Source organism: Agelaius phoeniceus, chromosome 14 (genome assembly GCF_051311805.1).
Source record: "Agelaius phoeniceus isolate bAgePho1 chromosome 14, bAgePho1.hap1, whole genome shotgun sequence".
In the NCBI taxonomy this organism is placed as follows: domain Eukaryota; kingdom Metazoa; phylum Chordata; class Aves; order Passeriformes; family Icteridae; genus Agelaius; species Agelaius phoeniceus.
Genome location: NC_135278.1, coordinates 14810483 through 14836578, shown reverse-complemented (window position 1 = coordinate 14836578; position 26096 = coordinate 14810483). Strand labels below are relative to the sequence as shown.

Below are 26096 nucleotides of genomic sequence, written 5' to 3'. Positions count from 1 at the left end.
TTCATTAAGAATGGAAGGAATTAACGTGATCAGACTGGCCTGCCAACACCTCACACTGCTTTTTCCCCATCTGACCTCTCGGGCTTTGAAAACAAACTCCCGTGAGCATCACACAGCCCCAGGAGGCTCCCCCAGCCCCATGCCGGCCCCCTTTGCACCAGCTTTCCCCAGAAGGACTGAGGGGCTACTTCAGGCACAAGGATTACCTTCCTGTGCATGTTAAGGCAGTTTGCATGTCCAAGTTCTGACCAAAGAAAAACCATTGCCCAGCCAAACCTTTCCACCAGTTTTCGGTGTATTTTCTCATGGTAATTTCAGGGAAATGACCACACTCAGAACTTCCCTCTCGCTCCTTTCAGTCTCATGCAAACCACCCGAGGATGCAGATAGAAATGTACTTTCCTGCCTGCAGTTACTTTCCAGTCAGTCTCAGTCGCTCCTTACTGCCATGGGAAAAACTTGGCGACACTCTGGGCATGAGGTGGCTAAAGGAGCCTTTTCCCAGCTCATTCCCTGCACTTCCCACGTGCTCTGAAGCTCACCAACACAGAAAAACGTCCTCTCTAACCCAGGCTCTTCCTTTCTGGCCTTCAAAGAAAATCCCCCAACCTGTGAGCGGATCCTGCTGTCCAGAGGGGGGAATCTGTATTTTGTTAGCTACAGGAAATGGGAAAACTTCCAGCCCTGGAATTAAAGCCCAGAAGGAAGGAGCTGAGCTGGGGGAGGGGTCTCTGTCACTGCAGCAGTCATCAGGGGGTCAGAGCTACACAAATTTTATAGGCAGAGGGACACAAGAATGAGAACTGGTGATTCACCAGCCAAGCCTGAACCCAGGAGGGCAGAGAAGAGGAAGAGGAAGGAGCAGCACAGAATCCCCTCATCACATGTCCCACCAAAACCACAAATAATCACATTCGGTTCAGCTTTTCTACTTTCCAGAGCTCTGACCCACACCCAGCCCCATGACTGCCTTTTCCACCATGTAAGAGCAGCAGTTTCTCAAGGAGTCCCAGAAGTGCCCAGAATGGGTCCCTGCTGCCCCATCCAGCGTCCCACTCACTCCATGGGTCCCCTCTGATGCCACAGCCAGAGCATGGCCCCAGTGCTAAGAGCAGCAGCCCTTGCACACCCACAGACCCCAGGGCCTGCCAGCCCCAGCCCCTCTCCCTTCCAACACGTTCAGACAATGACAAAATCAGATCCCAGCCTCTGCCTCTGTCCCCAAACCCAGGGAACCACAGTCATGGGATCAGGTCAGGTGAGGGACGGGGCCTTGTGCTCAGCCACAAACCCACCAAGCCAGTGCAAGAGATTTTTGTGCAAGGAGAGAAGAACAGCTCAGCTGTGACAACACATCAACAACAGCTAAATTTAGCAGGTTATTTTCGGTGATCCAGATGCTGAGTAAATACAACCTTATTATTTCATGCAGGGGCAAAAGTTCAGCCGAGTCCCTTGCGCTGCTTTTCCCTATTAGTTCACCACATCCAGCCACAGGAGCCCACCCTGAAATGCTGCAATGTCACCACTGTGACAACACTGTCTGGCTGTGCTGGCAGGAGCCACCAGCTCTGTCCCTGTCCTTGAGCAGCAAGAGGAGCCACTGCTCTGTGACATGGGCAGAGCACCTCCCAATCCCTTTTGGAGGGGCCTGCTGCTGCTGTTGGTAGGAATTTATTCTGAGGATGCAGTTTTCAGGTGCATGGCCAGGCTGTGAGCCTTTCCTTTCTTCAAGCTTTTCCTTTCTGCTCAGTCCAGAACAATACATGGGAAGTGAATGCTGGAGAGGAAACAGAGGGTTAGGAAATCCATGGAAACCTGACCCAGCTGGGATTGTTCCAGTGGTTTAGTCTGGGGCTGTTCAGGGGCTCTGAGTCCCATGCATCCGAGGGGACTGCAGGGTGGGCCAGGGAGGGCTTTGATGCAAAGCAGGGCAGCAGGAGGGAGAGCAGGGACACAGGAGTCCCCACGTGCTCCACGGCTGAAACATCACCTCCAAGAAGGCAGATGAAATCCAAGTTGTTTTCCACCATCACTGTAGGAGCTGCCATGGCATACCCAGGTGTTCTAATGACCTCATCCAGCCAATGTTCAGGGAAGGGGCTGTGGCAGCACAACCACAGCTCCAAAGAGGGGCTGGGAGTGGGTCTGTCCATGCCTGGAAAACAGCCCAGGGAGTCAGCCAGGTGTGCTGGGAGAGCAGCAGTGCTGCAGGGGGAAAGTCAGAGGCAAGCTCTGGGAATTGATGGAAGAGACACTTCACCAAGAGCTGCTGGGATAAAGCAGAACCATCTCCACCCTGCCTCATGCTACTGTGTTGGGAGTGAAGTCCTCATGCCACCCATCCAAAGTGACTGAAAATCATCATAAGGGAAGGGAATGGTATCCCCAAGCCCACAGCCTGAATGCCCCCTTTGTTTGAGCATCTTCTGGGGACAATGAGTGAAGAGGACAGAAGGACCTGCCCTGGCCCCTTCCCAGTGGAGGGCACAACCCCCCTGCAGGCTGGTCCAGTGTAATCCATGGGAAAGGGAGAACCCCAGCCTGCCCCAGGCATCGTGCTGCCGCAGGTCACAGTGACACCGGGAGCTGCTATGGCTCCATCATCACATCAAGTCACAGGTGACAAATCCCACAGTGAGAAACTCTGCAGCTGCTCAGGACATGAGGCTCCCGCTCCTCCTGCCCCCAGAGCCCATGGCCACCCAGCATCCCTCCAGCAGCCAGAGCTGGGACAGGGACATGTGACAGGCAGGTGTCAGCTGAGGTCATGTGAGTGTCACTGAGCCTTCATCAGGACAGACCTGGATTCTACAGGCAGTTTTAACCAAGGGGAAAAAAACCCTAAAAACATTTTTTGCCCCAAAATCCCAGTCACAGTGTGATCCATAGGAGCCTTCCCTGCCCCTTCCCTTCCACAGGGCTCTTTAACTCTTGACTTTTATGTTCTTAATCTCTCCCGTGCAAGGGCCAGAGACCACCCAAGATACCTCTGGGGCTCTCTCACAAAGCACCTTTTGTTACCCAGAGCTCTCCTGTGCTCTGGGCTCTCACCAGCCAGACTCAGAGCTCACTTCACCCCTATGTGCCTGAAAACAAGAGGCCCTCAGTGCACCACCCTTCGGGCAGGGAACTGCCTGGAGATCCCCAGGCACATCCCATGGGCTCCCTGCATGGTGGGTTCCCTTTCCATGGTGCCAGGGCTCCAGCCAGCAGTGTGGGCAGCCCCACTGCACCCACCTCCAACACCAGAGCCATCCACAGGGCATGTCCTGAGCCCTGTGCCCAAAGCAGCAGAGCCCCCCCAGCTCCAGGTGCCTCCACTTCCAGGGCCACCAGAGCCATGGGACACCCTGTATAGGATGGGACAGGTTTGACTCTGGGGGTGTCACTGCACAAAGACCCCCAAGGCACCAAGAGTGGGATGAGGAAAGGCTCTTCTGCCCCCCTGCCACAGCCCCATCCCCATCCCCATCCCTGCTTCCTGGTCCTGCTGGCACACACACCCTCCCCTTCCCCCTCCTCCTCCTCTTGCTCCCAGAGACCCCCACCAGCCTCCCCAGCCCCACAAACCCCTCATGGCAGGGCAGCCCCATCCTCAACCTGTGCCCCCACCTTGGCAGAGGTCTGATCAGGGCAGCAGCAGCCGTACACAACCCCCAGGATCAGCCTGCAGCTGCACTGCCAGTCCCTCCTGCCCCACAGTCATGGCTGAGACACCCAGGCACACAAAGCTGGGGTGCCCGAGCCAGGGGTGCCCTTCCTGCCCATGGCACTGCAGTGCCAAGGCTCTGGAGCTCCCCATGGCATTATCTGCTGAGCACAAAGCTGCTCACCACAAAGACAAGAGGACCTGAAAAGTAACCAAGGTCTCTTTGCAAATATATTCTCTTGAAAATAACAGTTTTGGGGAGAAATCACACTGCTGGCAGAAGAACCCAGCAAGGGGACATTGTTCTTCCCATGATCCCTGCTCACCTGCCCTTGTTTAACAGCAAGGGCACTCCTGCCCCAAAGATTATTGCTGCAGCTTACCTGCATCTTTTTTATCTTCTAACAACGTGAATTTCTGTGAAAAGAAAGAAAGAAAAAAAACCAAAAATAATTTTTTAAATCATTTTAATTCTCACATTTGTGGAATGCTGCCCCTCATATCTGGGCTTGGTCCCTGCTCCCTGCTCCAGCCTCCCTGTGCCCAGAAGTGACCTGAGACCAGCAGTGCTGGCCCAGAGCTGGAACAAGCAATGATGCTTGGGGCCCTGGCAAAGGCTTCTCCCAAGGGCATCACCCCACTGGTTGTAAAACACCACTGGCACTCCCAAGGGCCCTGAGCACCAGGCAAAGATGGAGTGCCCAGCTGGCACCCACCAGCCCGGCTCCCGAGGGAAGCCACAAGAAACGGGATTCAGAGCAGCAGGGCAGCACTTGGGACACAGCAGCACTTTGCAGAGTGGAGGAGCAGCAGAAGGTCCCCATTCCTGGTCCCAAGGTGAGCCCAGAGCCCAGGAGGGTCCCCAGTCCCTGTTTGGGTGCAGACTGAGCCCCTCCAGTGCTGCTGCCCCGCGAGATCACCGCAGGAATGCGCCGCGGGACGAGCCCGGCTTTCCCACGGACCCCAGGACCCCTCTTCCTGCCGGGGCAGCCGGGCTGAGCTGGCCCAGGAAAGCCAGGCTTAACCACGTCCCTGCTGCTGTGCTTCCCCAGCCCTGCCTGCCCGAGGGGTGCCATCACCAGGGCTGGAGTCATCGCTGGATCTCACAGCATGCCCCTGTCCACAGCGGGGGTCACCCAGCTCCTCTGGATCCTTTGGCATTGCCCAATCTGTTCCCACACCTTCCTTTTCCCATGAAATCTTCCGCCAGCCACAGATCCACCTCATTTAGCCTGGAAAACTTTAATCCCACAGACAGAGCCCAGCACGTTTCTCCCTGTTTAAGAAATTCCTCAGCAAGGAAGGTGAGAATTCCTCGCCTGTTGGTGGTGAGCAGCTGAGCAGCGCTGGCATGGGGAGGAGAGCGGGTCCAGGCTGAAGCAGAAGGCTCAGCCCTACAGGAGGCCACTGAAGGCAACCAGGAGGGTGGTGCCCTGGCCAGCTGGGCCACCAGACCCCACGCTGGGCCAAAGACACGGGCTGAAGGCAGGGGACTGCTGGGTGCTTGGGACTGAAACCCATGGGCACTAGAATCTGTGCAGGCCAGGCTGGAGCCATCCCAAGCTGCAGCTGTGCCAGTGGCCATGCAGGACCCGGTGTCACTGTCCCTGCCACCACCAGTAGGATGGCAATGCCAACAGGCAGCACACAGGGACAAACAGGGTTAATGAGGACAGCTAAGCTCTCTAGAGACAGCGGGGATGAGACAGCAGGGACAAGACAGCCACTAATATTACCAATGAATTTCACAAATGTCATTTTTAGACTCAACTATTTTAAGCATTGCACACTGAAAGCCCGGGGGGACAGCGTGCATTCCACATTCATTTCACCACAGCAGATCCACTCACCCAGCACAGCCCGGTGTACAGCACTGTCTGAAAAGGGATTTTAACACTTTTCCCAATTCTGAAGCTCCTGAAATTCACACTAACTATAACTCCACAATCTCTCCAGCTCACCTCCCACCACACTGCATAGGCTGGGACACAATAAACCAACAGTGATCAGGAAGAGGCAGGGAGAGTTGTTTGTTATTAAGGTGACAGATGAATTAAACGCTAAAGAAAAATCTCAGATGTCACCCCATGAGAACTGCTGCTGCAGGAAATGAAAAGCTGGGAGCCCTTGGCCTTGTTGCTCCTTTGTCATCCTGCTCAGAGCTGCCCTGATCCTCCAGGTTGGCCACGGTCCCACAGCCACGGCACGGGTGACCTGAGCCTCTGGGCTGGGAAGGATGTCCCAGCACGGCCATACCATGCAGGCAGGCACGGCAGGACCCTCCTGGCATGGGCTGACCCCCTCGGGGGGCTGAGGGTGGGCACACGCACACAAAAACACAGACAGACAGACACACAGAGAGCGCAGCTCGCCGGGCACAGCCCCCTGCCCGCCCAGGGCTGTCGCTGCCGGGACACGGTGACCCAGGAAAGGGCAGCGGAGAGCTCATGGCACAGGGACCAGCGCACCTACACACGGCCCAGCCAAAATTAAACCCTCTCGCGGGCACGACACCCCCGGAGCAGACGCCGACACCGCCGCGGAGCGTCCCCAGCGCCCCTTGCCGAGGCTTCGCAAAGCGGAGCGTGTCAGCGACGGACAGAGCGCTCCCCTACCTTGGCTCTTTTGAAGCAAGCCCAGAAGAAGTCCAGCAATGGCATGATGTGCCGGGGGGCCCGGCAGACCCCCCTAGAGCGCGGGGAGAGCCCCCCGCGGCACCCCCATGGCAGCGCAGCGGCGGCGGAGCCGGCAGAGCCCGGTGCGGGCGGCGCCGAGGGAGGAGCGGCCGGCGGCGGCGGAGGCGGGCCAGCATTCAAACCCTGCACCGTTATTCAGTTGGTTGGGAACGGGCTTGGACGCCATTGAAATTCCCTGAAGATTGCGAGTTTTAAACAGCTCCAGGCTTTCCTTCCTGCCTGGAACGCACCCGAGCTGCTCCCATTCGCAGGCAGTGGGAAGGGGCGAGGGGTGACCGGCACTCCAGAGCGGGAGAAGAGGGGTTTGGGCTGTCAAAGGCACATGTAGGACGTTAGAAACCCAAACCCTGGACGGTTCAGATTGTCACTCCGGTCCTGCCTGAGCTGGCTGGCAGCTCCTGGCGCTCTCCTCTGCAGGCACAAGGTGTACCCAGCCGTGGTGCCATCCCTGGTGCTCAGGTGCTGCTGAGCCACGGGCACAGCAGAGCAGCATCACCCAGGGCCAGCCTGCTGGGGGCAAACAACACAGGGGAACCCTCCCAGCCATCAAATATATCTGAGCCCTTCACTGCAGCTATTCACAGCTCCGTATCTGCCTTCTGCAAACATCATCACAAGTGCCACAATAACAGATCAAGTCACAAACATTTGTGCCAGCCCCCTACTCGCAGCCGTCCGGGCCAGGATTCTTCCTGCAGGCACACAAGAACACCCCACAAACTGGTGATTTGTGTCAGGAGTTCAGAGGGAGCAAGAGCAAGCAGATCCACAGTGATGCCTGGGCTCGGCCCTGCTCCCAAGGACCCTTGGTGGCTGTCATCCACCCTGGACTGGCATCAGGCTCTCCAGTGGGATTGTTCCTGCCTGCTGCCCATCTCGGGCTGGTGTCTGCTCCACTCTGACAGGACCTGCAGGAGGAACACGAGCCAGAGCACAATGGTTCTGCTCAGGATGTGACACGTCTGTACCCAACCCCCAGCAGCTGGTGCCTGTGGCAGCTGTGTCCAGTGCCACGTGTCAGGGCAGGCCAGGAGGGGGTGTGGGGCCCCAAAGCATGAGGATAAGGGAGACAAGGCAAGCACAAAAAGCAGGAAGGCCACGGCATAACCATGTCAGGTGTACCTGCCTGGAGAGGATGGCGTGAGGCACTGCCAGCATCCAGCATCCAGCAGACCCGAGCAGCACCAGGGCCCTGGACTGGCAGCAGTGCCCTGGTGGCACTGGCACAGCCCTGCCATGGCCCCAGCAGCCATGGAGCTCACAGGCAGCAGCAGTCCCGGCGCCGGCTCCAGCTGCCTCCTTCCATCTCCCTCTCACTCATTCCTCAGCGGGCTCTGGCACCGCTCCCAGCCTTGGCACCAGCTGCAGCTCCTCACCCTGTCCCCTGCATTGCTGGTGTAACTGGGCCACTAATGTCCCCAGCAGGGCTGGGGACACCAAGGCAGCACAAGCTTTGTACACCAATCTCTTTTCTCCTCCCTCAAAATCCCAGGGCTGGGCAGACAGTATCACCTCTGTGGCATGCTGCCCACCAGGGTCACCTCTCCTAGTAGGGATTTTCCCCACGGGACTTAAAGCCCAACGCTGCTGCCCACCCTCAGTAACTCACCCACCACTGCCTCAAGAGCTGCAGTTTTACCCCAAGGACTTGCAAATAGTCCCCTGCAGGGATGAAGGCAGCTGGGGCACTGCTCACTGCCAGACATCCCCATCCAGCTCTCTGGGCACTGCTGTCCTGGGGCTGAGGCTGCCAGGGCACCACCACCGTGGCCAGGACATGGAAGGGCACTGCCAGCACAGGGTCCTGTGAAAGGCTCTGCCATCATCATTCCAAGGAGTCCAAGGAGACTCTTCAGTGATTCCACAGGCTCTGGGACATCTGGGCCTGGGTGAGGCTGAAGGCAGCTGTCACAGGAGGGACTGTCCCTTCAGAGAGGCAGGCACTGCCAGGCCTGGTGGCACTGGGCTCCTGTTCCCATCAGGGACTCACCCTTCAGCACCGTGCATTGTTCTGGATCAGGACAGGCCCTGCTGCTTCAGCCATAACCCTGCCAGGGCCCAGAGAATTGCCCCTGCTGGCTCCAGCAGCATCGGGTCCTTCTCCCACTTCCTCCAGAAGCTAAAAAAGCCGAGCTAGCACAAATAGAAGCAGGCTGTCTCCTTCCCAGGCCTGGGAGACAAACCACAGCGGTTTCTGCATGCTTGTGTAGCTTCTTCCTACCCGGTCATCCCAAAAGCATTCCAGTAATGCTACATCTTGGATCCTTCCTCAGCGTGCCAGGACACTATCCTCGGCAGGAATAGCTCCTGGGGACTGGACCCATGGGGAAGTGGCAGGAGCTGTGCACACCAAATGGGTATTTCTGCTGAGTGGACAGGGGACTGACCCTATTGCTGCATTTGGCTCGTCCCAAAATTCCTGATGTACCCACTGTGCAGACGAGCTTACAGGACAAGCAAAAGCAATATCCATTCATTCTATAAATAAATATGTGTGTGCGTGTGTGTGTGTGTCAGTATCCTCCTCAGACCCACATGAGAACCCATTTTAAAACTGAGTTAATTTTAAGAAGCTGATTCCAAGGAGAATGTCACCCTGTAGACATTCCCTAAGAGCTGCCTACAGTGCCCAGGACACCAGGATGTCACCACCAGCCCCAGCACCGCCACACACATCCCGCCTTCTCCGAAAGTCACGGGACAGGGCTGGAATTTCGGAGGGCAGGTACAGCCTCTTCCCACAGCAGATCATTCCCTGGAAGGAGGATCCCGTGTCCAGGGCTATTTCTGAGTGCCGATGAGCTGTTGCTGTGGCGGCTGTCACCCAGGATCAGAGCCAGCCCAGGCCGGGTCCCCGCAGCCACAGAGGCCGCACTGGCACCGCGGGCTGTGAGCGGGGCCTCCCCCGGGCCGGCCCAGCCCCGAGCCCGCGGCACACCGGGATTTTCGGGGATTTTCCACTTTCCGCCGGGCACAGGCATTTCCCGAGGCTGGAAGGGCGCAGCTCCCGCCGAGCTGGCGTTTCCCCATTAGCACAGCGGGAACAGGGACCCTTTTCTTCTCCCGAGGCTGGACACGGGGCGGGTGCTGGCGGTGCTGGGGCTGTGACACCATGAGGGCGGTGAGACAGGGACGGGGGAGGGAGAACACGGGGAACTGCAGCCCCCAGGAGCACAACTGGGGAGGCAGAGAGGGCGAGGACAGGACTGAACCCCTCAGTGTGCCCCCGAGCAAGGGCTGTGCCGGGGAAGTGCCAGCACACAGAACCCTATGGCACCCCATGGCATCCCACAGCTCCCCAGGGCTGGGGCTGCACTGTGAGGCCAGCCCTGCTCAGAGCTCCGTGCCCAGCTCCAGCCCAAGAGGACAAATGTCTCTGACGCCACCAAAGAGGCACCACCACGAGCGGAGCACAAGAAGGCAGCTGAGAGATAGCCAAGGGCAGCAGAAGACACTGCCCAGCTCCCAGCAGTCCCACAGCTGCCCCACACCACCTGTGAGCCCCCTGCCCCACTTGCCACTGCTGCTTCTCCATTAAAAAGCTCCTCATTTAAAATAATCCTGATGTGCTCCGGTCTCCAGTGGCTCAGGGGTGGGTTGTGCTGGGCATGGACACACTGGGAGGGTTCAGGACACACGGGGATTGCCACACAAACCACAGGCTGCAGCGGAGCTCCAGCCCTGAGGGAAAGCTTCTCTCTGGGACGGGCAATTAGGCAATTACTTAATCCCCACGTGCAGCTCCTGTGGCAGAAGGAAACGCTCGGGTGAGCAGGGCAGTACCCTGGAGAGCCTCCCGGGGCCAAAGGCATCGATCCCCCATCCCACAGGGATGGAGCAGCCAGCCAGGCCCATGGCATCCCCTCAGAATGCCCTTCCCGAGGGCTGGGGCAGCGCAGGGGGATGTCCCCTCTCCCAGCACTGGTGTCCTGCTGAAGTGTCACCTTCCAAAGCCAGTGATACTTTTGCTTAGCCCAGATGTGCACTGGACTCCCAGAGACAAGCCAAGGGCTGCAGGAAGCCTCCTGTACTCCGTGTCCCCAGAGGGTCCTGGCACAGACGGCTCTGTGCATTTCCCCACACAGGATGCCCAGTTTGCAAACACCAGTGAGAGAATTCACAAACACCAACTGATTTAGCACACACACAAAACCAAACAAACTTTGCAGCTGACTAATCCTCACAGACTGGCAGAACCTCCCAGTTTCACCGAAAAAAAACCCAGTCCAGGACAGTTCTGGGGAATTTCTGCTGCACCAGCTGGGGGGTGTTCCTGCCCCAATTCCCAGAGCCAGAAAGATTGGGAAGCTCAACAGGGACCTGGGGCTGTGCTCAGCATGGGGCTATTTAAATGCACTTAAAAGAGCATAACTGAAATGGTGACATTTTTGAGATACTGTAGACAAGATATACAAATTACTAATAAACACAAGCAATATAGAAGGAAACAGATTTTTTGAGAATCATATTCCCATTCAGTTTTAACTCCATTTGTATTCAAGCACCCAAGAGTTATTGTCTGGGTGTGTTTACAGAAACTCCCATGCAGGACAGAACTCCAGCAAAAACTGCTGCTACTGCTCTCTAGTTCTCTTCAAGATGCCTTTGTGGAAACAAGAAATATAAATCAGGCTGCATTTTGAAGTACAAAAGGGGACATAAGCAGAATGCTCACCAGGCAGTTTTTCCTACCCCTGGGAATAGCACTGAGCTGCTGGAGCCTGGCTGGGACATTAATCCTGGGTCATTAATCCCCTGCCTGCAAGGCAGGCACCAGAGTAGCCCGAGGAATTGCAGCAGCTCTTATTATTAGCAGGAGCAGGGAGGCTCCCGTGGTGGCATGGGGAGGGCTGGCAGCACAAGTGTGCACTCACACTCACACTCAGCCCTGGTACCTGCCACTCACAGCACACTCAGCAGCTAAAAAACAACCACAGGTGACAGGGACATCTCCTCCTCTGGCTGGCACCATGAAATGCCATTTAATAAACTGAGCTCCTTGGGTATTTTTGCACATAGTTCTGGTGACAGCTGCTGTCTGGGGAGGATCCCAGCCCTAATTCTGGCCAAGGGTTGGGATTAACTCCCAGGACAGAGGAATCTTGTCAGGTGCTGTGCTGGCTCCCTCAAGGGCAGGTGTTTGCAAGCTGAATTTCTGGCATGAATTCACATCTCCCCTCACTTGTGGAGGGTTGGGCCATTCATGTACCAACTTTCCCACACCCAAATCCAGAGGTAAACCCTGTCCAGTGCAGCTTCTTGGGCAGAGCTGGGGACATGGCATCAGAACTGGGACACAGGATGGGGGACTCCACAGCTCCTGGGTGCCAACAATCAAAATCAAATCCCCTGATCTCCAAGCATGCAGCCCCAGAGCAGGTGGGAGCATGGAGGTGACAGACCCAGGGGTTTTTGCAATCCCACCAGTGCCCAGTTTGTCACACTGCAGCACTCTGGGGTGTCCAGAGGATTACCACCATGACCCACTGCCTGGATCCACCACAGTGCAGAGCCCAGTGGTAGGAGACGCTCCCCAGGTGCCCTCAGAGCCTGGAGTTGCTGTCAAACCCCACCAGAGCCAGGCTGGTCTTGTGAGCAGTCCAAGAGCAGAGCTGAGGGGGCTCAGAGCACAGGCAGGCAGCAGCAGTGGGGGCTGGCAGAGACGTGGTGCTCCTCTCTGAAAGGAGCATCAGAGCAGGATTTACAGCAAACAGCATCAGGCACATCTTCCTTGACACCTGTTCAGTCAAAACCACTGCCCAAAGATGAGCTTTCCTTCAGGCATGGACAAGGAGAGACATTCCATGCTCAGGGACACCAAGTGCCCATCCCATGCCCCTGGGCACCACACCCCAGGATATTTCCAGGCTGGACAGGAGCCACGTGCCACTGCCAGGCTTCTTTGGGGACGCCAGGAAAGGCTCTGAGGCAGCCTCAGAAAACCCTTTATGCCAACCCTCACACACACAAAGCCCCATTATGTGACAGTGAATTCCTTTCGCCCCCTGTGGCCGCAAGGGCTGCCAGGCTGGTCCTGGAGAGAGATCCTGCTCCCAGCGCCGTGCCACAGGGCTGAGCTGCAGCCACCCCAAAGGGAACCAAGAGGTAGAAGAGGTTTTTTGGGGACAGATCCTGGCTGCAGGCAGGGTGCAGAGCAGGCTGTCCCCACACCCTGTGCTGGGCTGTCTCAGGCTCCTGTTCCTGCTGCTGGGAAGAATTCCAAAGCCCTGAGAAAGAAGAGGCAGCAGCCCCAGCCCAGACCTCAGCCCCGTGGGTTTTGCTAAGGGGGGGCTGAGTTATGGGGAGAGGAAGGATTTAAATCAGTGCCCAGGATAAATAATTGCATGTTCTGTTTATTATCCTGAGACAGTGACACAAAACACAAGAAAAAGACTTGAAAAGAACCAGAAAACAATCCTGGTGAATTCCAGCAGTTCTTGCTGAGCTCTGAAATTCACCCTTTGCCTTTCTCCTGTTGATATCAATGAGCTTATCAGGCTCCTGCCTTGCAGCAGCTGTGGGAAGCACAAGAACAGAGATAGGGATGGGGAAGGAGAACACCATGGGAACAAGGCTGCTCCAATGGCTCCACCGGCCCCACAGCTGCTCTGCTCCAGGGCTCTGGAGCCTGGAGCTCTCTGCAGCCCAAATAACCAGGACCAGATGTCTTGAGGGGCACTATGCTCACATGAGTTTCTTGTAAGCACAGGCACTCAAAGGGGTACAGATATGTCATTGGGACCTGACAGACAAACAGGCTGCCCAAGGAGCACAGACACTGCAGTGAGGGAGCCCAGCCAGGAGCCTCTGGGCCCACAGGCACAGGAGGAGCTGAGAGAAAAGCCCACAGTGCCCAGACCAAACATAGAGGAAAACAGCCAGTGCCAGTTCCCCTGGCCAGGGAGGCTTTTCCTCCCTGCAGGGCCTTGGGGGAACATATTCTGCCCTGAACCCCTGGCATACTCCCTGCTCTCCTTGGCCACCACCCCAGGATGAACAGAAATCCAGCTCCCATTTGGGCAGAAACTCCTCAGGGTAGTAAGACCAACTGTTAAAGGATACAAAGGCAACTTAACACAGTGGATTTGAACTGCACATCACCAGCTTAAAGCAGGAGTTTAGAGGAAAAGAGAAGACAAAGCATCCATGTCTGCCAGAGCATCCCGACCTCAGGACCAGCTGGGCACCTCTAGGGAGCAGGAAATGGGGCACAGGGAACAGGCACCCACAGCCACCATGTGGAACACTTACCAGATGTCCAGGACATGTCTTCACTTCCCCAGGAGACACAGGGAAGGCATTAACCTCATCTTCCTTGCAATCCAGGGCGATGTGGGCTCTCCCCAGGTCTGCCCTGAGCAGCCCCACCTGCTCTGTTTCATTGTGCCTGAGCATGTGCCCAGGCTTTGTCTGGGAATGTTCACCAAAGGCCACCACTTCACTGCTGCCAAAAAATTTATTGTGGCCTGTAGCATCCCTGCTGTGCCCTGCAGGTCCCTGCAGGGGGCTGACAAGTCTTGGTTGCTGCCTCCTGCCTTTCCTGGGAAAAGATCCCCAAAGGAAGAGCGAGGATTTGTCAGGGATCAGCTCACAACCAGGCTCATCCTCAGCATTGCACTTGCTGCTCCTTGGACAGAGGAAGCCATAGACAGCTTCCTCATCTTCAGCTGATGAGGAAGAGCATGGGGTCAGGGGCTCATCCTGCTGGCCTGGGGACACTGGTGGCTTTGCTTGGTGCCCAGTGCTCCTCGGCTCCATCGTCCGTGGGTGAAACCCTCACCACCACTGGCAGAGCTGGCAAGGCAAAACCAAAACTCATTAGCAAGAGCCACACAGGAGACTACATTTATTTTGCTTTTCCTCATTTTCCTTTCGATTTCATTTGATTAGAAAGGGGTGTTATGGCGCTCACTCCAGGAACCTCCATGCTCTCCTCACCAGAGCATGCAGACCCACAGTTACAACTCGACCAGCTGGGTTTGTACTCTTCATTTCTCTCTTAAAATACCAAACTCCCCCTATACTTTCAGAGGAAGGTGTGCTTTCCCTCATGCCCTTTTCACTGCTGGCAATGCAGCACTGGGGAAAGAGAGGGGGTTTGGAGGGGGCTCGTTGGGATGGATTTCAGGCTGTCTGAGGTGTGTGTCAGGCTCCTGGGAGGAGCTGCACAGGCTGGGGAAGTTTGGCTGAGGCAGAGAATCACTCCATCTCCTCCCACCTGGGCATAGCTGGGAAGAACAGAGTTCCAGGTGGGAGGACCCTGCCTGCCCACGTGCCCACTGTCCCCAAGGCTCTGACAATGCTCCCTTGCTTCCACCATCAGCATGAGCAGCAGCTGCTCCCACACAGAGGGCTCAGAGCACAGATGTGACAAGGCACCAGGCATGAGGAAAGCTGTGGCACTCAAGAAGACTTGCCCTCTTCCCCTCCCTGAAACGTGGGCAGAGGGGACAAGGTTCAGAGAGAGTAACTGGGGCAGAAACACCAAACCTGTCCTTCCTGCATCAGGAAGTGTACTTATTATTGGTGTTTACTCCAACTAGGACTCAGAATAAATAGAGCAAACCTTCACTCTTGTCTCCCAGAGACCCTGAGCCCCCCAGCACAGGCATTGCCCCAGACAAGGTGACAGCAGAGCAATGCAGTGACCCTTGTGTCTGTCCCAGCAGCTGCCCCCATGCTGGGCTGTCACATCTGCCCTCGGTGACGCTCCCCTGACATCTCCACTGAGGAACCCCCTGTGCTGGACACAGCCTGTCCCATCCCCCTGGCACTGCCCTTGCATTCAGTACCTGCAGTGTGGAGATTCAGCAGCCTCCAGCCTGCCTTCCAGCTCGTGCAGCCATGTCACCTGCTTGCCCTGCCAACAAAGACAAAGGTCGGGAATCAGGTCACAGTCCCAGGTGTCAACAGCAGCACTCAGTGGGTAATACTTCCTGATTTTACTGATTTTACTGTGAAAATCCGTCCTTCCACTGTCACCTGCCCCATTTGTTTGCTCTAGGGTACAATTCAGCATGCAGAATATTTGCCTTAAAAGATTCACTTGGGGGAGAAAGATGCTAAATTTGAGCTTTATCCAAACAAAGTGTAACTACAAAGCCCAGAGCTGCACTTGGGAACGCCTCTTTTCAGTGGAACAGGGACATTTCCAGGACTGGTAAATTGTCTTTAAAAAAAACAAACAAACACACACACACAAAAACCCACTGCTTGTTGAATTAAAGTGTTTTCTTGCCCATCACTGAGCGGCAGAAACCCTGCAGCGGGGCCAGGTCAGGCACCACCGAGCTGGTGGCTGGTGCTCACCTGCCGGGGCTGCCTGCCAGCCCGGTCCTGGCTGTGGCACCGAGCACCGGGCTGCGCTCCCCGGAGCTCCCGGGAGCCACGGTTGTCCCTTGGAGGTGACAACCAAGCCGCAGAAAGCTGCCAGGGACAGCGCGGTCCTGCCGCCCTCTGGTGACCGCTGGCCCACGGTGCCTGCGCTCCGCACAAGGTGTCCCTGCTGCCACCAGCTCGGAGTGTGGCTTCCTGGCCAGGATGGTGTCATGGATGTCCTCATTGTCAGCAAGAGCGTGGACAAACCCTGGCCACTGCCTCAAACCCTGCTGTGGCTCAGGGATGGGTTAAATTGCCATTGGTTCATTAGCCAGTCAGGATGGGCCTTAATATCCACTGACCCATCAGGTCCCCTCCTACCAACTGTCCCCAGTGGTCCCTGGCCAGCACCACTGAGGCACACGCAGGTCCCCTGGGTGGCTCCTGAGACCTCCCAGCCCTGAAGCCACTGGAACCCCGATTTTGGGGTACAGCAGCACCACTGCTCCTTCCCTGAGCAGGGTGTGAGCACCAGCAGGATCCCAGCCTGGCCAGGGCCATGTCCTGGCTCAGCCTCAGGGGCTCTGGCACGAGTGGCACACGTGTCCTGCTCTCTGTGGGGACAGGGGACACCAGGGTAGGGACTGGGGAGCTTCCCCCTCCTGCCCCAGCCAGGCCAGGTGCCACAGGTACAGAGAGCACAGAGCTTCCATCCATCCACAACTCACAGTGGCCATGTGACTTTCAGCCTGTTTGAATTTTTCAAGTTAAAACAAAAAAAATTATTTTCCTTTTTATTGGTATTAAATAGATCAAAATTAAACATATATAACAACTTCTGCTGATAAACAGTATTTAAAAAATCCTAGTAGGAAAGAAAGCCTGGTTTGTGCATTGGAAATCAGCCATTTCTGTGCAGAGCAGTTCAAACACCCCATTATAGGCAACACAGCTGCTGCTCCTTGTCACCCATCCCCAGCAGCTTTAAACAAGAAGGAAAAGCCTTTCCCCTTGGAAAGCACAACAGTTCTTACCACAGACATTTCCAGCACAAATGAAACCTCTGTTGTGACAGGGATCAGTCCCCGGCAGGGCCCTTGGGAGGGATGTGCTGGACAGGATGAGGGACATTCAGGGAGCACTCACAGGTGACACCAGCACTTTCAAGTGCTGCATTAATCAACCAGCTGCATTAATTCCAGCATCTGCAAATATCAAACAAGCTCAAGGCATTTTGCTTCCCTGAACCAAAATGGTTTGGTTGTGTTTAAAGTGCCCATGTGGTTCTGTCACAGCAGGGGCTCTGCAGGACCTCCAGGGTGGCTGAGGAACAAACCCCAGTTTGGGCTTTTTGACTTTCTGAAGAAATGTAAAAAATTTCAAAATATTACTGGATCAATTAAATGCTACTCAAATTATCCTTGAGAAAGAACAGCAGCTCAAGTCACAAGACCCAGAGAGAATCCAAGGATTTCTTTGAAAGTGTGGTTAAATTCTTGTACGACAGAAAGATTTGGCTCAAGGAATCCCACCATAGCCATCAACAGCTTTACCATCCATTTCCCTTGAATATTTCTTTTCAGCTTCAAAAAGCTGAACTCACATTTAATTGAACAAAAAACTGCACACTTAAAAGAAAAACCACATTCCATACCAGCAATAATTTAATGGAAGCTTAAAAATTCCCCTTTCCATGGTTCCCATGTCTGCCAACCACCACAGCTCCCCTCCAGCCCCTTGGTGCCACAGCCAGGCCCTGCCACACACAGCAGCTCATTATCCACTAATGCAAAAATGCACTTTTAATCTGAAATTCAGCAATTTCCATCCCAACTCCCACCCACTGCCAGTGTTTACAGCACAGACTGCTCTTGCACATAGAAGTAGAAATTAGGCACATTCACACCTCAGCAGAACCCACAGACCTCAGTTTCAGTCTGTCTGCACAAATGTAAGGAAAAGGACATTTTACAGCAGCTTTTTCACCCCAGATATTTCATGGATTGCTGAATGAGAACAGACAACAGGAATCATTTCTGTAGTTTCCAAAGTAAGTCCCAGCTCCTAATGTCTGTGCCAAAATGCACCTGACTCTTGCACACTGTACCCAGGAGAGGTACACAATGAACCTGCAGTGACTGGTGGAGCCCCCTCCCTTTTATTAAAGTATTAAGCAAAATTAAAACTCCACAAAACAACCCACAGAACAGTGTCTGATATCTCCTGGGAAGTACAAGGGAACAAAATGCACATTTGCACATATTTCTTTGCTGTCCCCATGAACAACCAAACGAGCAGTCCCACAGAGGCAGGTGAGAGCAGAATTCACATCCTGCTTCAGAGCAACCAACACCTCTAGTACCATTTACCTTCCTTCCTTCAAGCTGTTTTAACACTTTGGGGCCCAAGCCCTGGTATGGTTTTTATGACCCAAACAGCCTGTGCAGCAAAACCTCAACTTTCTGCACAGAACCCCTTGTTTTTATCATAGATACACATTCATGGTACTTCCCAAGGAATTTTCACTTCCCAAATGCAGGGTGAGAGCCCAGACTTTGCTACAAAGCAGTCTCAGCATTTCTGCAGGACTCTGAGCTTTGTTCCCGCTGGTCACAGGTCTGCAGCTTGCAGTGAGCCCACAGTCCCCTCACAGAGGCAGTGCTGAAGGCACCAAGCTGGAACCTTCTTTCCTGCCACATGAAAGGATGGACACACACAACATCTGGATATGGGCAAAAGCAACTCCCTGCCACCAGCTCCAATTCCCTGCAAAACTGAGTTTTGACTGAACTCTCCTTTCCAGGGAAAGCCCCAGTCCCACAATGCCTGGGTGCACATCCCACCACTCTAGAAGGGAATGAAAAGGAGTCAGACACATCTCTTTCCTCTCCACACATCATTGCAGTGAAGTTCTATGGTTTGATAAGGCATTTTTATCTTCAGTGAGAATCCAAGCACAGGCAGGAAATCTGCCAAGTTGTGCAAAAACTTCATCTCCCAGCAGCTTGAAAATCCAGGATTTCCCACTCTCTCCTCAGATGGAACAATCCCTGTCCCAGTGGGCATTGTTTATTTAACACCAGTACAGAACAGGGCTAAATAAACCCCTCAGCAGCTGGACCTCAGCATCTTTCACAAAGAGTGACACACAAATGAGCACTTTTTGCAGCCCTCTGGCTTTATCCCACAACCTGCCTTTTTACAGTATCCCTATATATAAATTAGAAAGAGATAAAGCCAAGGATTCACTGCAGCGTCCATGAGAAAGTCCAGTCAGTGTAGCAGTCCCTTGGGATGGTGCTCACTGCGGGGTGAAGGTCAGGATCATCCAGCTGATGACGAAGTAGAAGAGGAAGATGGGGTACACGACCAGGGCCTTGCGGTTGGGGGGCTGGCTGTCTGCCAGGAACGCCGTGGATGCTGCAGAGACACAAAACCTGTGAAGCACGAGCAGCACAAGCGTCACAGCCCCCTCACAGCCAGGATCTGCACTGCACTTGTGCTGAAAATAAAACCACTGCTCAAAGCAACGGGCTGTAATCACCAAGTGCAACTTCCTCTGTCGTACAGAATGAGAGGTCAGAGAATTATGGAATCACAGCACGGTTTGGCTTGGAAGGGATATCCAGTTCCACCTCCTGCCACAGGCAGGGACACCTTCCACCAGCCCAGGCTGCTCCAAGCCCCAACCAGCCTGGCCATAAATGCTGATTAACACTGTACAATGAGAGCCAGACTTACAGATAAAGAACAGGAGAAATCGTGCAAATGCATCTCTACAAAATCAGCATTTTCTAATAGTATTTCTAACTTAATCATAGAATAAACCACCAAACAGTCTCACAGAATTTAATACTAAATCATCATCGTGCCACCCAAGGCAATTTGCATATGACCATGGAAATCACCAGGAGCAGAGACAGAGGCTGAACCTCTGCCAGCTTAAGGATTGGAAGAACTATTTCTACAGCCCTTCAGCTTCAGATTGGAAGAACTATTTCTACAGCCCTTCAACAGTCCAAGGCCACCTCAGACTAGAGCACCCTTGGTTCTGCCCGAGGGAATGCACAGGGATCAAGCTGCCCAGGCCCAGGGAGGACTCACCCAGGGTGGACCAGGCGAACATGGCCCCCACCACGATGAGGCGGATGATGAAGCTGACGGTGCCCGCGCCCGCCAGCAGCACCAGCCTGCACACCAGCATGGCCACGGTCAGCGGCATCACGCAGTAACCCAGCACACACAGGCTCTGGAAGAAGGAGCTGCACAGGGAGACAGCATCAGGGAAACAGCAGTGAGGCCAGGCAGGGCAGAGCTCCGTGCACAGGAGTGAGTGAAGCTCTACAGAACAAACCCACACTCACATGGTGCCTCCCAGGAGCTTCGAGTTGAGCGTGATGACAACGGCCCCAAACCAGATGATGACAAAGACCTCGGCAAACTGAGGCCCCCCGTCATCCTTGCTGTCTGCAGAGCCACCCTGCAGCATCCTGGAGTGGGGAACAGGGAGAAACAGCTGCACTGGGGAACAGACAGATGAGTTTTCCCAGACTGGAGAAGGTGCAAGAGCAGGAGCCCCAGCACTGATCCCAGTTATGCTGCAGGCCCATAGTTTGTCATCCATTTTATATTTTCATCGTATCCTCAGTTTTGCACAGGAAAGGAAAATGGTTGTGGCTCAACTGAAGTGATTTCAGTCCATTTGTTTCCCTGTTTTAGGGCTGTGAAAGCATTCAGAAGGGAATCGAGCCATTGACAACAGGCTTGATTCCCTTCTGAGATGGAAATTAAAGTACCAAAGTTTTGGTACCTCTCAAGGCAGCAGAGTAGTGTGTGATTGAACAAGCCAGCCTCAGAGAAACCCTGGAATAACTACAGGATGCAGGCACTACAGCTGAATCAGGACAACTTGAGACACCTTCAGTAAAACCATTCCTAGGCCAGGGGAGCAGGAAGAGTTCATCCCTAAATCCTAAATTTAGGGACAGGAGGTGCTAATGGGCTTGAAGAGTCACAAACACATTTTATCAGAGAACCCAACCAAGCAGTTTGGTTCCAGTTTGTCCCTCTTGCACAAGACAGAGAGGGATCAGATGAAACTGATCTTAACACATTAATTAGTAATTTTTAACATCTCATTTCCCTCATGCACCAGGCTACAAAACCCCAAATTTCCCCCAGAATACTCACAGAGCCAGGGAGACACACAGCACCAATGGGCCCCACAGATCCCCTGCAGGGAGAGGGAAAACACATCACAAAAGACACAGAACCATCTCAGTTACACTCTCCTGGGAGTGGCAGAGCCCCTTGCCCAACTCCCAAGGTGCCATTTGCCACATCTCACTGCTTTACAATTCTCTTATTCAGCATCTTACCCCATGATCTATAATAAAATCCACTCTAGACCCAGCAGCTGCTGCAGCTCCCAGTTGCACCCATCGTGGCCCAGGCCACCCTGCCCCAGAGCCCTGGTGACACCCCAGCTGCCAGCTCTGCTGCTCAGGGTGTTCAGCCCCCCTGAATCCCCATCCCCTGCAGGTTGGAAGGGCCCCAGCACGTACAGTCCCTGAGGAGGGCACTGCTCTTCCTGGGATACATGACATGGACAAACTTCTTCCCAACGGCCTTCAGGTCCCTCATCTGAAACAAACACAAAAACACTTTCATTTATCCCCTCACAAAAATTACAGCTTCCAGCTAAAGCAAAGAGACACAAGTAAAGGAACATGAATGTTCATGTTCAAATCAGGAAAGGATCCGACCCAACAAGTTCTGTAGCACCCTCTGCAGCAAACAATGACTGCTTTTCCTGCACTCCTTAACAACCACAGCATCACATCCTTTTCTTCAACAACCACAATATTGTACTTTTTAATAACACCAGAATATAATCAACAATTTGCTTGCTCCTCTAGGAAAAGAGAATAAATGAAAAACACTTTCAGTCAGTAGAGTTTCTCACAAGCTCCCACTGAGGTCTCTGCCCTCACATTGATTTCAGGATCACAGAGAAACTTTGGACCACAATTCAGACACTTTTTGACCCACAGAAATTTGTTTTATGTTTTGAGTTCAGCTGCCAAACAGCTGCCAATACCACCAGAAAACCTGAGTTTGACCCCAGCCACGGGCTCAGACTCACAATTGTGTCCTTGACTGGCTCATCCAGCGTGGAGAAATCCTCATCAGGAGAGTGAGATCCCACAGGGACAGTGATCTCCCCTTCCACTGGAATGTCCTGGGATATGGACACATCTGCCAGACCTGGGAACTGAATGGGCACAAACCTTTAGGAACAAACACAAACATGCTCGTGCGCACTTCAGATGGGTTGGGGATGGACAGAGCTGCTCAGAATTCAGGGATACAACAAAGAAAAGGTTCTGCAGCAGGGCCAGGCTGTTGCTGCCTGATGTGAGCAGTGACAGAAGAGCTGAGCAGGTGTGTGTGAGCCTGTCCCCTGCCACTCCCAGAGCCCACCCTCTGTGCTCTGTTCCGGCAGTAACTGAAATAAGTAAAAAGCCGTGTTTTAAGGGAGGTGATGCCTGAGGGCTGCACAGCCGCACCACCCCCGAGTACCCGCATTTAAGATTAACATTAACACGGACAACCCCAGCCCGGGCACACACCGAGGCTGCTCAGGGACCAGTTTAACAGGGTTGAAGCCCTCCCTGCCTGCGGGCGAGCAAAGCTCCGGGGTGCCCGGAGGCGAAGGCAAACAGGGCACGGCCCGACCGCTTCTGGGGGAGGCGCTGGGCAGGCGGAGCACGGAGGGCACGGAGGAGACCAGCAGTCCCCGGCCCTGCGCCCACCCTGTCCCCTTTCCTGTCTTCTTTCCCTGTCGCCTTCCTCGCCCCCGTCCCCGCCCTTCGGATGAGCCGCCGCCCGCCCGGGCCTCCAGACCCCGCTGCGCCTTTGCCCGGCACCTGACCGGCTGCCCGGCCCTGCTCACGGACAGAGGGAGGCCCGAACGTCCCCGGCTCGCCCGCAGTCCTGCCTCCCCGGTTCCCCTCCCGAGGTCCCGGTTCTCCCCGACTCCCCCCGGCTCCCTCCGGCCGCCCTCACCAGGGTCTCCCCGGCCCCGCTCCCCTCCGCGGCCGCCATCTTGGCCGCCTGGGCGACGTGGAGGCTACTTCGACGTCATCACCGCGCGCCGCCGCGTCACGCGCCGCCGCCGGGGCGTCCATGGCAACGCGTGCGGGCGGCACCGCCCCCGCCCCGCCGGCAGGGGGCGCGCTGGGAGCGGCCGGGGGGCGGCGGCAGCGCCCGGCCCGGATCGGGCCCCGCGGAGCAGAGCGGAGCGGCCGAACCGAACCGAACCGAACCGGGCCGGGCCGGGCCGGGCCGGCGGGCGGGCGGCGGCCCTGGGCGGCTCATCCCGGACTACACCTCCCGGCGGCAGCGGCGCGGCCGGAAGCTCAGCGGGCGGGCGGGCGGGGGTCGCTCGGGCGAGGCGCGGCAGCGGGAGCGGGCGGGGAGCGGCGGGCGGGGCCGGCGGGCGGGGCGGGCCCGCGGGATGCCGGCGGCGCGGGGCGCCCGGGGCGGCGGCAGCGGCAGCGCTCGGTAGGCGCAGCGCGGCGGAGCCGGGCCGAGCCGCGGCCATGGGGCACCCGCCGCTGGAGTTCAGCGACTGCTACCTGGACAGCCCCGACTTCCGAGAGCGCCTCAAGTGCTACGAGCAGGAGCTGGAGCGGACCAACAAGTTCATCAAGGAGGTGATCAAGGACGGCAACGCGCTCATCGCCGCCATCCGCGGTGAGCGGGAGGGGCGGGGGTCGGGGCAGGGCTCGGGGTGTCCGTTCCCTGGGCAGGGCTCGGTGTGTCCCGGCCGGAGCCGCTTTGGGGCCGTGCCCTGCATTGCTCCGGGCAGGGCTGCCCTTCTCCGGCTGGCAGCCGCCACCCCCGGCGTGTCCCTGTCCCCGCAGTGCCACCGCCGGGGCCACCGCTGCTGTCCCCAGGCAGGGCCGGGCCGGGCCGGATCCCCCGTGCCGCTGGGCTGACACCGGCCGAGCCTTGGCAGCATGGATGTGCTGGTTTGGGGCCGGTGATCCCCGCTCGGGGAAGCTGCTCCGTTATTCCGCATCTCCCGGGCGCGGGGGGAACGGGGCGCGTCCGTCCCCGGCCATCCCGACACCCTGCGGGACCCCCCTGAGAGGGAGAGGGGCCCTGCTGGAAATCCTCCCATTGTTGTCGGCGTTCTGTCATCCTTCAAATCGCGGTGAGCGTTTTTCCCAATGAAATGTCGATCTCAGTGTTGACTTTGCGGGAGTCGCCTGTTCAGAAGTGCTGACAGATCAGCAGAGCACCTGGGCCAGGTTGTGTCACCTGAAACCGCCGAGTCCCACGTGTTTGACACTGTCCTTCTGGCTGCTTGGATTTGTTTTCCCTCCCCACAGCTGTGGATCCACCTTCATACACACCTTCCCTGTGTCGTCTCCCTGGACTCCATGATCTTAAATTTTCCAATCCAGATGATTCCATGGTTCTCTGCTGTTATCCATGCAGTAGAATCCAGGCCAGCAGAGCATCCATGGGGGCAGTGCAGGGACACAGACAATCCACGCTGGTCACACAGAGTTTTCCTGCCAGCTGGTTGGTTTCAGTTGGTGTTAATAGGTTTAGCTGCTGCCCTTTTGTTCAGAATAATTCAGAGCTTCCTTGTTATCGAGGCTGTGGCTGGAATAGCCCGTGTTTGCCCATCTGGAAGCAGCAGAAACAAAAGCTGGTGTGACTGAAACTGCCGACGTCACAGGGCTGTGAGACCTAACGTGAGTACAAAAACTCAAATCTCTCCACAGTCCAGGGCAAAGAAAAACCGCCAACAAAATGGAAATCAGAGGGATTAAAACAAACCCGCTTGCTAATGGAAATGCTTTTCTTCGTCACTTTGTTCAAAACCATTTCCCTTTTCAGTGTTTGTAGTGCACAGGGATGTGAGGGATTTCGCTGGGTCAGCAGACCCGGCCCAGGGAGACTGGCCAGGGAGGAAGGGCAGAAGCAGAAGAAAGCAGAGCACACCCAGACAGCGCTGAGAACCCCCAGGGATGAGCATTTCTTGCCTGAAATGCTGTGGGGTGTTTTTGTAGCTGATCCAGCAAGCTGCCAGGGAGGTGCTGGGGCCAGTCTTGCCTGGGCTTCCATCAGCTCCCTGTGTTTTGTTAACAAATAACTTAAAAAAATAGATATATCTCTGAATCCTACCCATGTGGAGCTGTGGGTGGGAACTTGGGGTACTCACTGGGCATGGCCTCACCAGGGCCAGCTGGCAGATCCCAATGTCCAGTGGCACAGCCACGGCTGACAGCCCCTCTGTGCCCCCTGACAGGGTGGGGAGGAGGTGCCTCAGCTGCTGGGATGCTAAAGTGGTGGTGGTGCCATCAGGAGAGTGAGATCCAATGAGGAGAGAGGGTGAAGTACCTGAAGGGGCCTGCAAGAAAGGTGGGGAGGGGCTCTGGACAAGGGATGGAGTGACAGGACAATGGGGAATGGCTTCACACTGACAGAGAGCAGAGTTAGATGGGATAATGGGGAGAAATTCTTCCCTGTGAGGGTGGAGAGGCCCTGGCAGAGCTTACCTACAGAAGCTGTAGCTGCCCCATCCCTGGAAGTGTCCAAGGCCAGGTTACCTGAATGAGGGGGGCTCTTTAGGGGGCTTTAAATTCATTTGGCCTTCCATGGATTAAGGGAAACTGGTTCCATTCCCTCCACCCAACTGATGTGTCGCCAGCTGGAACAAATAAAATTCCAGGGGTGGAGCTCTAACAGGGGCCTACAGCCCACCATGTCCTGGGGAGGGTCATCCTGCAGCCACAGCCCCACCAGTGCTGCCTTTGAGTGTGGTATTGACACCCCCCCAGCAGCTGAGTAGTCACAAATACACAGGACACCACAAGGGGACAAAGTATTCAGTATTGCCAAGTGGGGAATTAAACTGACTAAAGCAGAGAATAATATTGTTCATTTGTAACATTCTTGGGTGTGAAAGCCAATGATAGAAAATAATGCTTTAAGTCAGAAATGGAAATTATTTTGGTGTAAAGTTGGCTGCATCCCTTGTTTTCTGTGCCAGCACTATGGAGTGTCACTGGCAGTACCAAGTGCTGGTCCCACACGTTGTCCTGGCAGTGCTGAGACACCATGGCCTGTCCCTGGTCTGGCAGGGAGAAGTTCTGGGAGGTGTCTGTCCCATCCCCTTGGGCTGGCCAGGATCAGGACCTGCTGTGGGCACTGGGGATTCAGCTCTTGTCCATGGCCAGCACTGGTGGGACAGAGGAGCCTTGCTCAGGGCTCTAGGGTGTCAGAAGTAGTGGCTCCATGGCATCACTGTGGCTGTAAGAATGGCTGCTTTACAGCATTTATTTCTGTGCTTCAGTGTGGGTTTCTTTAATCTCTCCTGCTCACTGTGCTCAGCTGTGTGTATGATAATG

The 26096-nt window shown here is 55.5% G+C and overlaps 3 protein-coding genes across 6 annotated transcripts in view; 1 reads left to right on the top strand and 2 right to left on the bottom strand.

Annotated features, from left to right (window-relative positions):
* The window catches only part of STARD8 (StAR related lipid transfer domain containing 8), a 49624-nt gene extending 34390 nt beyond the window's left edge, over positions 1-15234 (bottom strand). Inside the window, exons 1-3 of one of the 2 annotated variants that reach the window (XM_054641245.2) lie at positions 15141-15234; positions 13600-14142; positions 4036-4069 (exon numbers count right to left, since the gene is read on the bottom strand). In XM_054641245.2, the coding sequence (XP_054497220.2) occupies positions 4036-4069; positions 13600-14106 (541 nt within the window). In that variant the 5' untranslated portion in view covers positions 14107-14142; positions 15141-15234. Of the gene's footprint in view, positions 1-4035; positions 4070-6267; positions 6420-13599; positions 14143-15140 lie in introns of those variants that run through there. The other variant, XM_077185998.1, reaches the window with a different exon arrangement.
* Positions 15235-16433: 1199 nt separating this feature from the next.
* YIPF6 (Yip1 domain family member 6) lies at positions 16434-22873 on the bottom strand. 2 transcript variants are annotated; one of them, XM_077185828.1, is made up of 7 exons: positions 22735-22873; positions 21812-21940; positions 21231-21309; positions 20857-20899; positions 20031-20156; positions 19771-19928; positions 16434-19103 (listed from the first exon to the last, which is right to left on the bottom strand). In XM_077185828.1, the coding sequence occupies exons 1-7, from the start codon at positions 22771-22773 to the stop codon at positions 18991-18993; spliced, it is 687 nt and encodes a 228-aa protein (XP_077041943.1). In that variant the 5' UTR covers positions 22774-22873; the 3' UTR covers positions 16434-18990. The 2 variants fall into 2 exon arrangements, with proteins under 2 accessions (XP_077041943.1, XP_054497221.1); XM_054641246.2 differs by having other exon boundaries at positions 16434-19086; positions 22735-22872.
* Positions 22874-23143: 270 nt separating this feature from the next.
* The window catches only part of OPHN1 (oligophrenin 1), a 50261-nt gene continuing 47308 nt past the window's right edge, over positions 23144-26096 (top strand). The window contains exon 1 of one of the 2 annotated variants that reach the window (XM_077185827.1): positions 23144-23424. In XM_077185827.1, coding sequence (XP_077041942.1) covers positions 23271-23424 — 154 coding nt within the window. In that variant the 5' untranslated portion in view covers positions 23144-23270. The remainder of the gene's footprint in view (positions 23425-26096) is intronic. The other variant, XM_054641283.2, reaches the window with a different exon arrangement.